The sequence below is a fragment of the Anomaloglossus baeobatrachus genome, chromosome 3, assembly GCF_048569485.1.
Source record: "Anomaloglossus baeobatrachus isolate aAnoBae1 chromosome 3, aAnoBae1.hap1, whole genome shotgun sequence".
NCBI classification, from domain to species: Eukaryota; Metazoa; Chordata; class Amphibia; order Anura; family Aromobatidae; genus Anomaloglossus; species Anomaloglossus baeobatrachus.
The window spans coordinates 174271949-174288928 of NC_134355.1; the positions used below are offsets into that span (position 1 = coordinate 174271949).

Genomic DNA, 16980 nt, shown 5'->3' on the forward strand with positions numbered 1-16980 from the left:
GGGAAAAGGATCTGTTAATTAGCCATCCATTTTTCTTTCATTTAAAATAGATCAGTTTTTCTCTTACTGGATCAGTTTCAAATGGAAGATAACGGATGACTATTTAATAGATCTGTTTTCCCTAGACATCAATGTTAAAAAAAAAGCTGAAATCCGTTATTTTTGAAGCAAAGTTGTTTTTACAACTTTTTTTGCCATTGGATTGTTGCTGGATCTGTTCTAACGGATGATTACTGGACATGTGAGCATATTTGAAGATTGGTGGGGTTCAGACTCACAGCACCCCCAACAATCAGATTTTTCTTTGTTGCAAAATGCTCAGGAACAGGCACCTGTGGTATAAAATGGGGTAGTTAGCATTACCTAGTATTAGTATATTAGTATGTAATAGTTAGCACCAGGGAATCGGTGAACGGCAGAGAACAATGGGTGAGCAGATAAAATTGAAAAGGCAGAAGCAAAGTCAGTTGCTAGATCCAGAGAATGCTATCACTGTGGCCCTGAAACAGGCTTCGTAATGTTAAATTGCATTAGTCAATAATGATGGTTTGGCCAATTTTACGGCTAGCAGGTATCCCCCATAGACAGGAATGCTCGATTTGCTGAGTTCTCCTGTGTTCTTTGAGACATCACTGGCTGAGGCTTTTCTTATCTCATGGAGAACAACAGGATGGACTGTTTGAAATCAGAAATAAAGATCCTTATTTTCCTGGACATCTTTCATCTTTCTTGTGTGCTTTAGTCTAACAGGTTCCAGAACAAAGCCTTTTATAAATCATTACATCATCAGCTATTGACAAAAGGCTTATCTGAGATTTTGGTTATTTTCCCTATGGCTCCAAGAACGTACCTGCCTGTTCTGGCCGGTGCCGATGTCTGCCGGCTCAGAGGGGTCATGGACCGCTCCTGCTGATGACTCTGCAGCCTCACTTGACTTCATGTCAACAAAGCAACTCTCCCTTTTCTGCCCTGCTCTGTCAACCGGACATCATTGGTGATTTCATGACGATTGACAGATGGCTCCCCACAGTTAGGCAGCATGACATTGGCAGAGACACCTTGTCGACACAGCAGAGCATAAGAGAAGAAACTGCTCTGTTCGACATTGCATCACCGGAAGTCACTGAATCGCTGTCAGGAGCAGTCCACAACAGTTCTATGCTGGAGGAGATCGGTGCCGGCACATCAGGCAGGTAGCTAGCAACTACTTGCCTCCAGTAAGTTCTAAGATCCATAGGGTAAAATAAGCAAAGTTCTGGATAACCCCATTAACAGAATGATTTGTCAGATACTGTGCTCAATCAATTGCATAGTTGTTGGCCTTTTTTTTTTTGGTTACAAATATTTTCAGTTTAAGGCCTCATGATACTGTATGTGTATTCCTGTTCCAGGTGTCTGTCTAGAAGTAGGCCCGCGACAGACCCCCAAGCCCATGGTCATATTACCATTCATGAAGTATGGGGATCTGCACAGTTTTCTTCTGTCCTCAAGAATCGGATCTGGACCTCTCGTAAGATAAAGAAGTTATATTATTGCAATTCGTGTACAAGAAATACCCCTCCATACATCATGCCATAAATCTACTGGTACACCCCCATATTCCTTTCTTTGACCCCCAGGAATGTAGAAAGTCTCGATGGACAAAATCTTCTATTCTAGGTCATCCAGATCATTGAAATATGTGTATAGCTATGACAGGGATTAGCGCGTGAGAAGATTATTCATATCTTATGTATGATTTTTTTTTCTATATAGCTGAGCAAACTTAGAAATGGTGTCCACCTTTAAGGACCTTTTCTTTTGTATGTACTTTTGCCTAAAATAATTTCTTAATTTGGTTTCATTAACAATTTTGCTCCACCTGCCTTTCATGGCCTTTGAGTTGTACTGTCAAGAGTGGAGACTTGTTTGATACTGATCTGAGTCTCTGTGCTCACTGAGCTGGTACACGTTGGACCATCTCTGTGTTCTTAGCTGTTGGATGTGCATACAGTTGTTGGTGGAGCACATAGTATTCATTCTTCATATGCAATTTAATAAAGGTTATGGTTAGACAGCATAAAATATAACCAGCATGAGATTTGTTAACTCTCTCTTCACTATATAATGGATATATCTTCTTTGTTTTTCATTTCCAGTATGTACCTCTGCAGACTCTTGTTAAGTTTATGGTTGACATCGCTACTGGAATGGATTACCTTAGCAGTAAAAATTTCCTACACAGAGACCTGGCTGCGCGGAATTGCATGTAAGTCTAAGGGGTACTTTGCACACTACGACATCGCAGGTGCGATGTCGGTGGGGTCAAATCGAACGTGACGCACATCCGGCGTCACTGTCGACATCGGAGTATGTGAATCCTTTTTACTACGATTAACAAGTGCAAAAGAGTCGAAATCGTATGATCGGTGTAGCGTCGTTCATTTCCATAATTTCGGAAGGACCGATGTTACGATGTTGTTCCTCGTTCCTGCGGCAGCACACATCGCTGTGTGTGAAGCCGCAGGAGCGAGGAATATCTTCTACCTGCGTCCCGGCCGGCTATGCGGAAGGAAGGAGGTGGGTGGGATGTTTACGTCCCGCTCATCTCCGCCCCCCTGCTTCTATTGGCCGCCTGCCATGTGACGTCGCTGTGACGCCGCACGACCCGCCCCCTTAGGAAGTAGGCGGGTCGCCGGCCAGAGCGACGTTGCAGGGCAGGTAAGTGCATGTGAAGCTGCCGTAGCGATAATTTTCGCTACGGCAGCTATCACAAGATATCACAGCTGCGACGGGGGCAGGGACTATCGCGCTCGGCATCGCTACCATTGGCTTGCGATGTCGTAGTGTGCAAAGTACCCCTAACCCTTAAAGCGGTATTCCCATCTCCAAGATCCTATCCCAAGATGTAGTAGGTGTAATAATCATAATATTAGCAAATACCTCAATTTAGAAATGTACTATAGTTCTCCTTATATTGCCATGTCTCTTACCTCATGTGCAGGGCTTTGGCGCTTAGGTATCCATGGTTACAACCACGAGCAACTAATTGTCTCTACCGTATCTGAGTGGACGTAACCATGGATACCTAAACTGTAATGCCCTGCACATGAGGTAAGAGACATGGTTATATCAGAAGAACTAATCTACTAATCTACATTTCTAATTGGAGGTATTGGCTAATATTATTATTATTACACCTACTACATATTGAGATAGGATCTTGGAAATAGGAATACTGCCTTAGGCCCTTGTCAGAGTACAGTTACAATCAAAGCATGGGTTACAAACAGGCATACACAGTTCCAGCAGTTACCTTGTTGCGTCTGGCCACAGGGGGGCGCTGTACCCAGGTTTCTAGGATCCTTCCCACAGATGTTTCCTACACGTGCCCCCAGCGAAAAGAACACTGGAAAATGGCCGAAGTAGGGTTTATGGCTTGCGAGATATGAACCATTTTTTACTGGAGTCGTTCTGTCTGGCTATTTCCATAGCCTTGCTAACTAGCTAGCAGCCCCCACTACAGGGTCACGGCAGGGAGTCATCCTGTGTCCATTGTCCCTAAGCCACCTAATTTCCATATCACAGGACATGGCCATGGAGGTGTAAGTGGAACACTGAGAACAAGAAGGGAGGGGGGCACTGCCAGGGAGTGATGAGGGATTATGACTGGAGTCATAATTCATCTTCATATCCCGGGATTTGCCTCACACCTCCCCCCTTTTGAGGGCGCTAGGGGGCAGCACACTCCGGTGTTCCCCCGTGCGCCCGTCCGCGACCTCTCCTTGTCGGGACAGCCCGTCTGCGTTACCGTGGTCACGGCCCCTTTTGTGGCGAATGGTGAAGTTGTATTGCTGGAGCGCAAGGCTCCATCGCAACAATCGCCCATTCGTCCCAGAGACGGTGTGCAACCAGCTGAGGGGATTGTGGTCCGTCTCCACGATGAAGTGGCGCCCGTATAGATAGGGTTGCAGACGCTGCAGGGCCCACACTATGGCCAGGCACTCCTTCTCCATCGTGGAATAGGCAACTTCCCTTGGTAACAGCTTCCTGCTCAGGTACAAGACCGGGTGCTCTTGGCTCGCAGAGTCCACCTGGCTGAGCACCGCACCGAGGCCGAAGTCACTGGCGTCGGTCTGTACTACAAACGGCCGCGTGAAGTCGGCTGCCTGTAGCACGGGCGGGCTGGACAGGGCGTCCTTTAGGGCCCGGAAGGCTGTCTCGCAGTCCATTGTCCAATCGACTGCAGAGGGCAGCTTCTTCTTGGTGAGGTCCGTCAAGGGCTTTGCCAGGCTACTATAGCATGGAACAAACCTCCTATAGTACCCAGCGGTCCCCAAGAAGGACATCACCTGCTTCTTGGTCCTGGGGGTGGGCCAGGATGCGATGGCTTCCACTTTCTCAGGCTCGGGCTTCAGTGTTCTCCCACCTACCCGGTGACCGAGGTACTGGACCTCGCTCATGGCCAGCTGACACTTTCCCGGCTTGATGGTCAAACCTGCCCGGTGGATCCGCCTGAGCACCTGTGCTAGATGCTCTAGGTGGTCCTCCCAGGTGGGACTGAAGACGGCAATGTCATCCAGGTACGCGGCCGCGTACCCTTCAAGTCCCTTGAGCAGGGTGTTGACCATCCGCTGGAAAGTGGCAGGGGCATTCCTCATCCCGAATGGCATCACCGTGGACTCGTACAGTCCAAATGGGGTAATAAAGGCAGAGCGTTCCCTGGCCTTGCGAGTCAGGGGGATCTGCCAATATCCCCGGCTCAGATCCATGATGGTCAGGTACTGAGCCCCGGCCAACTGATCGAGCAGGTCATCGATGCGTGGCATTGGGTACGCATCGGCGACCGTGACCGCATTGAGCCCCCTGTAGTCCACGCAGAACCGAGTGGTTCGGTCCTTCTTAGGGACGAGGACTACAGGCGAGGCCCAAGCGCTGTTGGATGCCTGGATCACCCCCAGCTTCAGCATCTCGTCAATCTCCTGGCGCATGTGTTGCTGCACCTCCAGGGAGACCCGATATGCTGAACGCCGGATCGGGGGATGATCCCCAGTGTCCACGTGATGGACAGCCAAGTCAGTCCTTCCGGGCTGGTTGGTAAACAACCCCCGGAAGGGGTGTAGGGTGGCCCACAGCTGGGACCGTTGGTCCTCCAAGAGCTGGTGGCCAACCTCCACATCCTCAATGGATCCGCCTGCCCTAACCTGGGCTAGCATATCCAAGAGGGTTTCCGCTTCTCCCTCCTCGGGCAGGTTGCACACGGGGAGCGCACATGCCTCCCGCTCATGATGTGCCTTCATCATGTTCACATGGAAGGGCTTCCGCCTTCCACGGGCAGGGTCCAGGGTGACCAGGTACGTCACAGGGTTGAGCTGCTGGTACACGAGGTATGGGCCTTCCCAGGCTGCCTGAAGCTTGTCCTGTGGTACGGGGACCAGTACCCACACCTCTTGACCCACTTGGTAGGTCCTCTCACAAGCGTTCTGGTCGTACCAACGCTTCTGATCGGCCTGGGCTTGAGCCATATTGTCGTGTACCAGTTGCGTCAAGGCCTGCATTTTGTCCCGGAAGCGCATGACATACTCGATAACCGACACTCCAGGGGTGGCCAAATCCCCTTCCCAAGCCTCTTTCACCAGAGCCAGGGGGCCCCGCACACGTCGCCCGTACAGGAGCTCAAACGGTGAGAATCCTGTTGAGGCCTGTGGAACCTCCCGGTAAGCAAATAACAGGTGTGGGAGATACCGCTCCCAGTCACGCCCATGGGAGTCGACCAACATCTTAAGCATCTGCTTTAAGGTGCCATTGAACCGCTCGCACAGGCCATTAGTCTGTGGATGGTACGGGCTGGCCACCAGATGTCGCACCTGGACTTGCTTACAGAGGGCCTCCATCAGCTGGGACATGAATTGGGTCCCCCGGTCAGTGAGCATTTCCTGGGGAAAACCCACTCGGGAGAAAATCTCCAGCAATGCGGTGGCCACCTTGTCAGCCCGAATGGACGACAAGGCCACTGCTTCTGGGTACCGGGTGGCATAGTCCACTACCGTCAGTATGAAGCGTTTCCCGGAGCTGCTGGGGATGGCCAGCGGGCCGACCAGATCCACAGCCACCCTCCTGAAAGGCTCATCGATGATTGGCAGAGATACTAGTGGGGCTTTGGGGTGTGGCCCCGCCTTCCCCACTCTCTGACAGGTTTCACACGAACGGCAGTAGGCAGCCACATCGGCCCCCATTTTTGGCCAGTAGAAATGCTGGTTTAACCTGGCCTTGGTCTTAGCGATCCCTAGGTGTCCGGCCATCGGAATCTCATGTGCGATCCGCAACAACTCCGTCCGGAACGGATAGGGTACCACCAACTGTCGGTCCCTGGGCCACGCCTCCGGTGAACCCTGCTGGACCGTGGCCCGGTACAGCCGTCCTTGGTCCCAGACCACTCGCTCCGGGTCCGAGTCCGAGGGAGGCTGTGCCGCCTGCTCCTTAAGAGCTTTCAGGCTGTCGTCAGCTTCTAACGCTGCCTGAAACCCCTGACTAGATGTGGCCAGAATCGACGAGACTGTCACATCTTCAGTCAGTACCCCGGGACCTGTGTCCTGGCCTCCACCTGACTCGGCTGCCACTTGGTCAGAAGGGGAAGAGCTATCGGACCTCCGGGAGGCCCCTTGGCTTCCAGCACTCCCACTGCGGGTGACAGCGGCCACAGCCGCTGCGACCGTGGGTCGTGCCTGCTCCTCCTCCGTTCCTGACCAAGTCGCCGGTTCAGGCAGACCTACCTGGCTTCCTGACACCCCGGTTGTGGGGGAACCATGCACCGAGATCTTACCTGGGAGCACTTCCGCTCCTGGACCGGCCCCAATCTCACCTGCCTGTTCCCCTCCTGCAGCAACAGAACCCCGCTGTGAAATCTCTGGGGACCCCACATTTGCTGTGGTAGCCCCCACCCCACACACTGGTCCTCCCCCTGCAGCACCCTGCTCTCTGCTTATCCCTGCAGAGGGCAACAGATCCCAGCTCACAGGCTGGTTACTTGTAGAGGCATTGTCACACCTTTCTCTGACCCCCTCCCCTCCTGTCACAGCTGCAGCTGCGTGTGTGTCTATGGTGTCTGTGCAAGCAGAAATATCAGAGTTCACTCCCTCCTCCCTTACATCATTCATAGATAACACATTAACATTGTCAGGAGTCATGTCAGTACTGGCTGAAGGTTCAGCCCTTGGTTGGGGCCCAAACTGGGAGGTTATCTGCCCCAAATCTGTCCCAAGTAGCACGTTTGCAGGGATCCGATCAGTTACCCCCACCTCCCTCACCCCTCGCCCTGCGCCCCAGTCCACATAAATGTCAGCAACAGGCAGCGCCGGGTCAGTGCCTCCAATCCCGGAGACAGCGAGGGTTTTTCCAGGGATCAAGTCTTGGGGGGACACCATCTCAGGCCGCACCAGAGTCACCTCCGAGGCGCTGTCTCGCAGTCCTATGGTCACAGACCGGCCGACGGTGACAGGTTGGAAGCTGTCCAGGGACCTACCACCACCCCCACCCACACAATACACCTTGGGCGGCCCTTGGGACGGGGACGGAGCCGGGGCCTTGGGACGCTGAGGGCACATGGCCTTGAAGTGTCCAGGTAGGTTGCACTGGTGGCACCGTCTTGGCTCTGCCACGGGCCTGGAGAGGGGAGTTGAGGGGGACACCCCCTGCAGTCTAGGGGCAGGTGGGGCAGTCGCAGAATTCATCTTACCCCCTCTCCAGGTGCTGCTGGTGGCTGCTCTCCTGGCTTCAGGAGCCCGATTGTTGGTGTAGTCATCGGCCAGGGCAGCTGTAGCCGTGGACCCCTTTGGCTTCTGGTCTCGGATGAACTGGCGGAGATCCTCAGGGCAGTTCCACAAGAGTTGCTCCGTGATGACCAAGTCCAGGATCTCTGGTCCGGTGGAAAGCTGCAGGCCTTGGGTCCAGTGGTCGGCAGCTCGGGCAAGGGCCCGCCGGTGGTCAGCCCAGGAGTCCTTTGGTCCCTTCTGCAGGGTCCGGAACTTCTTGCGGTAGGACTCCGGAGTGAGGTTGTACTGTTGGATCAGGGCCCGCTTGATGGTGTCGTAGCCCTGATCTGCCTCAGCAGGCAAGTCCCCAAGGATATCCAGGGCCTTACCCCTTAAACGGGGGGTCAGGTATTTGGCCCACTGGTCCTTGTCCAGATGGTGCTGCAAGCAAGTCCGTTCAAAAGCAGTCAAGAAAGAGTCCAAGTCTCCATCCTTCTCCAGCACTGGGAAGTCCTCAACACGGACCTTTGGAAGTTTGGTGTCTCGAAGGTCACGTGTGGCTGATGAGGGCCGGAGCTGAGCTAGCTGCAGCTGGTAGTCACGGTCTGCCTGTCGCTCTCGCTCTTCACGCGCTGCCTGCCGCTCTCGCTCCGCAGCCTCACGCTCTGCGTGCCGCTCCGCAGCCTCAGCGTCACGCGCTGCCTGCCGCTCTGCCCTGCGCTCTGCCAGGAGTTCCTTGTAGCCCTTCTGGTCTCCAGCCTGGAGAAGGGCCATAGCCATTTGAAGAAGGCTATCCGAGCCTCCCAGGCTCGGTGGAATGGCACGTGGTGATCTGCGGCACGCTGCAGAGCTAGGCGATTCACTGTCCCTTTCAGAGCGGAGGGCTGGCATCTGGCTCGTTGAGGAACCTTGGGTGAGCTCCTCCTCATCTTGTCCAGCAGTGCCAGGTTGCGCAATGTCCTCGGCAGAACGGTTTTCTGGCGTCGAGCTCCTGGAGGACTCGTGGGCAACCTCCTCATTGCTGTCCACAGCACCGTCCTCCCTCTCTTCGGCTCCTGCCTTAGCATTGGCCAGTTGCATAGCTCTGCTCCTGGTGCCATCAGCCATTCTTGCAGACTTTTGGTCACTGACACAGAACTGACACCTGATGCCTCCACACACCTTACAGTATCTGCACTCTGACACTCTAGTGTTGAGCTAGTCTGAAGACCCCAGCAGCCACAGCTGCTGCAGGCAGTCTTTAGTGTCTGGGAGTATGGGTCTCACACTCACACACACTATTATCTCGATCCCACCGCTATGCCACCAATATGTCACAAACCACCGGGGGGGTCACTCAGAAATCCCCCGCGCTGGCTACCAGTACGTCACAATCGGGGGGTAACAAGTGGGGGTCACCCCTCCTTTATACCTCCCGACCGACAGACAGAGCACGTGACGCGCTCTATAGCGCCCCTCTTATAGTCAGGCCAATTATGGAATTGCCCGACAATAAGCAAGGAGGCCGCTATACTACTTATGCCGATTATTGAAGGGTCCCCGGTGAGAGTAAGGTATATATTCCCCCGACCTCCGCGGGCGGAATATATAAAATCTCCCCGAATCTCACTGGCCTCCCCACAATAATCCTTGGCACAATTCGCTGCCACCAACCGATTTACGGTAACTATTAGCCGAACACACAGACGTGGGATTCAAGATCGAGATAACAGAACAGCCCAAGATTAATTATATAATTTAATCAGCCTAAAGCACACTAGAAACTACAATATATACAATAGGGAATCTACAGAATATACATATGTCAGAGTACAGTTACAATCAAAGCATGGGTTACAAACAGGCATACACAGTTCCAGCAGTTACCTTGTTGCGTCTGGCCACAGGGGGGCGCTGTACCCAGGTTTCTAGGATCCTTCCCACAGATGTTTCCTACACGTGCCCCCAGCGAAAAGAACACTGGAAAATGGCCGAAGTAGGGTTATCAACCTGGGCACATCCAGGTCCCCTCCTACCTTAGTGACCTCAGAGGGAGCGCTGCTCCACCCCTGGCTTGAGTTATGGACAATCCACAACATGGAATATGGGCCATAACTTTGCCTGGGAGCGTCGTAGGCGGACGCCAACACTCTCATTGTGACAGTTATGAATTTAGCTACAGAACGAGGGGACTCATGACCTGTCTGCCAGTTCCCCATTGGCTGATATCACGCCTGGGGCATTTCCCAATGTCCTGCTCCCATAAAAAGGGTGTGCCGGCATCGTCCGCATGCGGAGACACCATTTTTATGGTTGCCATATTTATCGGAAATATGGCTTGCGAGATATGAACCATTTTTTACTGGAGTCGTTCTGTCTGGCTATTTCCATAGCCTTGCTAACTAGCTAGCAGCCCCCACTACAGGGTCACGGCAGGGAGTCATCCTGTGTCCATTGTCCCTAAGCCACCTAATTTCCATATCACAGGACATGGCCATGGAGGTGTAAGTGGAACACTGAGAACAAGAAGGGAGGGGGGCACTGCCAGGGAGTGATGAGGGATTATGACTGGAGTCATAATTCATCTTCATATCCCGGGATTTGCCTCACAGCCCTCTTCACACGTCCGTGAAAATCATGCACGTGTTTCACGGACATGTCAAAGGTGCGTTTTCCCCTCCGTGTGCCGTGTTTGTGGCACATGTGTGTTCTCCGTGTGTTATACGTAATAACACACGGAGAACGGAAAGCCCCGCCTTACCTGATTCTTCCGGAGCTGTCTGTGGTGCTGAACGACAGTGTCCGGCACAGGCCACGCCCTGCTGACGCTGCTTCCGGCCCCCAGTGAAGCAGATGCGTTGTTCAAATTCACTGGGGGACGGATGCAGGTGACAGCCGCGGTAGAGACTGCAGGACTCGTTGAGGTGAGTATGTGTTTTTTTTTATTTTAAAATGACACGTGTGTTTCTCCGGCGCATGTCACGTGGACCCGCATCCACACTACATCCGTGTGGTAGGTGTGCGGGCCGCGTGACACCCGTGCTGCCGGTGAAACATGGACATGCATCCGTGTGGAGCACACGGGCTCACGTGTGCTCCACATGGAGGCACGGGCCAATCGCTAAACACGTGCGTGCACATAAACCCATTGATTTTAATGGGTTTACGTGTGCCCGTGTCTCCGGTACATGCGGGCACGGACCTAACTTTCTGTTTTTGTGATCACTAACTTGAAATTAATGAAAAGATCTGTTTCTGCTATCAGTGGATGACTAATTTTTTTAAATAAAGCCTGCCTTTGATTTTACACAAAACCAGAATAAAAATATTGTTTTGCAGCCCTCATCTCACACAGCAAGGTGAAAGTACACATACCAGTATACTATGTCCAGAAATGGTTCTGATTCTCATACACTATAACTTAATCATAGAATCATAGAATGGTGGAGTTGGAAGGAACCTCAAGGGCCATCGGGTCCAACTCCCTGCGAGTGCAGGTTTTCCTAAATTATCCCAGCTATATGTTTATCCAGTTTCCACTTGAAGATTTCCATTGATGGAGATCTCACTACCTCCTGTGGTCGCCTGTTCCACTCTCTGACTGTTCTCACTGTCAGAAAGTTTTTCCTAATGTCTAAGGCTGCTTTCACACATCCGTTTTTTGCCATCAGGCACAATCCGGTTTGTGCCTGATACAACGGATCCAGCAAAAAACTGATCCGTTTTTTTTTCCTTTTTCATGTCAAAGGGAGAGAGAGCGAGAGACCCCATCATCATCGCACACACCGGCACTACCGCCCCTATCATCACCGCACACACCCCGACACTACCGCCCCCATCATCACTGCACACACCGGCACTACCCCACCCATCACCACACACACCCTGGCACTACTGCCCTCATCATCACTGCACACACCCCGGCACTACCGCCCCCATCATCACTGCACACACACAGGCACTACCGCCCCCATCATCACCGCACACACCGGCACTACCGCCCCCATCATCACCGCACACACACCAGCACTACCGCCCCATCATCACCGCACACACCGGCACTACCGCCCCATCATCACCGCACACACCGGCACTACTGCCTCCATCATCACTGCACACACACCGGCACTACCGCCCCCATCATTACCGCACACACACCGGCACTATCGCCCCCATCATCACCGCACACACCCCGGCACTACCGCTCCAATCATCACCGCACACACCGGCACTACCGCCCCCGTCATCACCGCACACACCGGCACTAACGCCCCCATCATCACCGCACACATCGGCACTACTACTTCTTCCATGCATCAGGGTGTATGTACCCCATACTGTATTACTGCCACATACAACAGGCCCTCATACAGCTATGTTGCTGAAGAAAAAAAAATCATGGCTCCTGTAATGCAATGATGAAAAACCATAAAAAGATCTGTGGATATTAAAGTGGTTTTCCTCATTTAGAAAACCCTTGTCACCCAGCTGCAGTTTGTTTAAAGAGAAGGCTGTCCATTACTTACACGAAGGCCTCTTTCACACATCAGTTTTTTGCCATCAGTCACAATCCGTTGTTTTGTGGAAAAAAAACGGATTCAGTGCTGGATCCGGTTTTTTTTTTTTGTATTAGCGACGGATGGTTTCACGTTTCATCCGTCGTGCGACGAAAAATGTTTTTCCGGCCGACGGAGCCGACGTCCACGTGAACGTTTTTTGTCTGTGTCAAAAAAACGGACAGTGACGGATCCGATGGCGTCCGTCGTTTGTTATAATAAAAGCCTATGGACGCAGGATCCGTTGTAATCTGTCAATTGACGGATTCTGGCAACAGATCCGTTTTTTTCAACCGAGCATGCTCAGATATGTAAATTCATTTCTGGTCAGAAAAAAATCTCGCTCTTGCTCTCTCTCTCACTCTTTCTCTCTCTCTTTCGCTCTCTTTCGCTCTCTCACTTTCTTCCTCTTTCGCCCTCTCTCTTTCTTTATTTCTCTCTTTCTCTCTCTTTCTCTCTCTCACTTTCTTTCTCTCGTTCTCTTTCTTTCTCTCTCTCTTGCTCTCTCTCTCTCTCTCTCTATCTCTCTAGTCTGGGATGGGTTCATATACGTTTTTAATAGCAAATAACCTTTCACATGAAAAAAAAAGGTATGACAGTCAGTTTTTTTTTTTACAGGATCCGTCGCATCAGTTTTACCCCAATCTGAGATGGATCCGCCACATCAGTCACAAATCGGATTGTGTCACACGCAACGACATCGCTAATGAGGCCGGATGTGCGTCACGAATTCCGTGACCCCAACGACATCGCTTTAGCGATGTCGCTGCATGTAAAGCAGCCTTAACTGTGTCCAGCGCTGAGTCTCTGCTGCCACCCCTGGTGTCTGTTTTCATTTACAGTGCTGATGTCACATTGATAACATTGCAGCCAATAACTCAGCTCCGCAGCTCTACTCAAGATGATGGTACAAGACGCTCAGAGCCGCTGAGCTCACTGATTGACTGCAGCGCTGTGGATGTGACATCAGTGCAGCAGACAAAAACAGACACCAGGAGCAGCAGCAGAAACTCAACAGTGGGCCAGAGGAGCATGAGTAAAGCACAGTTTGTCTTATTTTTTATGTACACTGCATTCAGGGAAAACCTTTTCAAGGCCTAAAGTGCTTTAAAGATAACCTGTCAGCATGATTGTGTAATGTGAAGTAAATACATGGCTGTAATACTGATTTAATCAATCCCTTTGGTGAAGAAATCCTTTTTGTTGTTCTTCTTTAACCACCATTTGAAGTTTTCTGCTAATTAGATTTCACTGCACAGGGGCCGGACTGTACACTTGGTCTTCTCCTCCCCATCTGTGATCCCCCAGCCCCTCCGCCTGCCTCCCATCTGTGAATGACCTGCCTCCTTTGTTTGAGATTACAGCAATGACCTGTTATTCAAAGACCGGAGGCATGCGGAGGGGCCGGGGAAACACAGACAGGGAGGAGAAGACCAAGTGCACAGTCCGGGCCTGGTGCACCGAAATTTAATTAGCAGAAATCTTCAAGTGGTCATTAGAGACGATGTGGATTCATTCACCAGAAAATCAATTAAATCAATATAACAGCCATGCTTTTACTTACAATACAAAATTGTGCTGATGGTTCTCTTTAACTGGTTAAGAGTTGTGTCCTAATATTTTTATCCTGGTGTTCTAGTTAATAGGCATATTTACTAATGTGAATCAGAGAATTTTCAAAGGGTGGAAAAGATGGATGGTATATTAGAAAGCAACATAATTCTCTGGTTATACTTTATGTCTAACTTGAAAATACAATTATTGATTTTACAAAGTATATATACACTGTTGGTACGGGACTGTGAAATGTGTAACTGATCAAACTTTTTAATGCTTTTTAGGTTGAGGGATGACATGACTGTGTGTGTCGCTGATTTTGGCCTATCCAAAAAAATATATAGTGGTGATTACTACCGTCAAGGACGTATTGCAAAGATGCCTGTGAAATGGATTGCAGTGGAGAGTCTCGCTGATCGCATCTACACTGTGAAGAGTGATGTGGTAAGATGTTGAATAGAAGAAACTACACACATCATGGTGTAACACATACAAAACAACAAAACTAGTCGTGTTGCTACAAACTAGCATTATCAAATAGCTTTGTGGTTGCAGAAATTGTAATAATTTCAGTATGAACACTTGCCAGTAAGGTTCTTCTTACATTAACATGGAGGTAACGACCAATATGACAGATCCTTTCTCGAATAGATCAAAATTATTCTTGACAGGACCATTTGACTTATAATGAGGTTTGTTAGGTTTCCTGAATTTTAATTACGACTAACCATGCCTGTCAAGTGCTCTGACGGTAAAACCTTTAAAGGGATTGTCCACTACTGGACAGCCACCTTTTAGTATTCTGACTGATGGAAGTAAGAAAGCTTCAGCCCAGAAGCGAGTCTAGATTTTCCTGCACGAGCACAAGAACTAATTTTGGTGCCCCCCTATGATACACAATTCAAGTGGTTTGACTAGTTGTCATGAGATTGCTCATATGCAGCTTGCATACTCTGTCACATGCAGACTTGCTTCTATTCCTAATTCTCTCAATGATCAGTGAAAAACTATAATCAGTGCAGGAATACATCGCTAGAACCACCAACAGTACATGAATACATCACCAGAACCAACTTCAGTAAATGAATACATCACCAAGCTTATACAGCGATTAATTGTTATGTCTAGTTAGCTTCATATACAATTTTATAGTATGAACTTACAATTCCCAGCATGTCTTTAAAATGTATAAGGAGATAATGGGAGTTCTTATCATCCATCATCAGACTGTGAACTATACAGGAACCACAGTACTGATGAAATGGAGTCAGTATATCAAATAAACACTTACATCCTGGTACCTTACAAGTGACATCTCTGATTGGAGTCATTCTCTCTTTTTTTTTCTCTTGTCTCTGGCCGAGATGCCATGATAGCTTTTCACATCCACAGCTCATCACTGAAGACTTCTCTTTTCTCCTGTCTTTTGCCGAACATCCCGACATGGTCCCCTTAAAAATAAGTGTCATTATAATGCTCCAATTTTAGGGATCAGATTTCCTCAAAAAATTACATAATTTTACAACCTTATTTAGTTTTCAGTATGATGTCTACCTATCTGTCTGTCTACACACTTTGTACATTTCCACCGGTCAGCCATAACACTAAAACCACTTGTCTAATATTATGTTTTTCCTCCTTGTACATCCAATGCGGCTTTAACCCATAAATTCCATAAGACTTGTATAAGGTAAAAAGCAGTAATATGGAGGGGACATATAAAAAATGTACCGTAACAATGGCTTAGCAGTAATTCTAAAGTAGGGCACTCGTCAGTATGTGTTAAAGGTGTTTTCTGTTTCAGGAAAGTGGACCCCAAAAGCTCTAACAGAATACACAGCAGGTCCTCACCCTCCCCAGGTCCAGTGCTGGCTCTCTGCGCTCTCCCCTCAATGATTGGCTACATCTGTGATACACTGTCAATATGATGTCACTGCTGCAGTCCGTGAGCCAACACTGGACCTGAGGATGTCGGGTACCTTCTGTTTGCTAATTTAATTTTGTGGATACATAAGTGTTATTTGTGACCATATGTGGACCTCACTGTCCTCTTACATAATCCCGTTACAAAACCTTCATGTAATTTGTTTCTCCCATTGAATATCATCTTTGCTCTCGGCACGCGTGGGATACTGGTATCTGACCTTTCGGTATGAAAGGATTCATTCATTTCTATGGAAAGATCACCCAAAATCCTTCTGTTTGTTATCTGCAGTGGGCGTTTGGGATCACAATGTGGGAAATTGCAACCAGAGGGATGACGCCATATCCAGGGGTCCAGAACCATGAAATCTATGACTATTTACTTGAGGGACACAGGCTCAAGCAACCAGCTGACTGTTTGGATGAATTGTGAGTATTGAGTTTTATAAGCCACCAGAATCAATCACTGAGTGATGGAATTATGCTGTTTTTATATACTGCTCAAAAGAAATAAAGGGAACACCAAAATACAAAATCCTTGTTAAGTGTTCCCTTTATTTTTCTGAGCAGTATATAATAATTGTTCATGTGAAATGATACCTATATCTGTGCACATCGTGTCAGTGAATAATAAGAGGCAGCCTTAAAGTGTAATTGCACTTTTTAGACTATATTTTAGACAAATTAGTCATGTGTGAACATGAGGAATAGCAATATTTCTGTTAATTATAAGGCATATAGTATCTGTAGCACCAGTGCCTCTGCCCCTACACTCTCCTCTCCCCCTAGTCCAACCCCGTTACCTCCCTTGGCACTAGTTTGTGCTTGCATGGCCACCCATGTGCTGCTTGGTTCTCTGCTCTCCTGCATGTCCGCGTGGGCTTTCCTGGCCTCCAGCACAGGGCACACACATACATGTTTCATGTCCCTTTAAGGGGAAGAGCACGCACCTTACAAAGGTGTCCTGAGTCTATGGTTGAGAGGCACTAGGTACTTAAGTCACTCTCCCACTAGGAGAGGTGCCTGAGCAACATGGTCAGATATTTAGTGTACTGTCTGCTTGCCAGCTAGTTGTCAGGTCCCATTTCCGAGTGTCTGTTACCTATGCCTGTGTCTGCCTTCTCATATTTGTCCGTACCTGCCATGCTCTCTGTACGTGCCTGCTTCTGCTGTTCTGTCTGCATCAGAATCCCGCACCCGCAGTAAAAAAACGCACCAAAGCCGCAGCGAAATCC

The 16980-nt window shown here is 49.6% G+C and overlaps 1 protein-coding gene across 1 annotated transcript in view; it reads left to right on the top strand.

Annotated features, from left to right (window-relative positions):
• MERTK (MER proto-oncogene, tyrosine kinase) overlaps window positions 1-16980 on the top strand; it is a 135003-nt gene that overhangs the window by 117008 nt on the left and 1015 nt on the right. The window contains exons 15-18 of the mRNA XM_075339589.1: window positions 1392-1510; window positions 2139-2248; window positions 14107-14266; window positions 16038-16174. Coding sequence (XP_075195704.1) covers window positions 1392-1510; window positions 2139-2248; window positions 14107-14266; window positions 16038-16174 — 526 coding nt within the window. The remainder of the gene's footprint in view (window positions 1-1391; window positions 1511-2138; window positions 2249-14106; window positions 14267-16037; window positions 16175-16980) is intronic.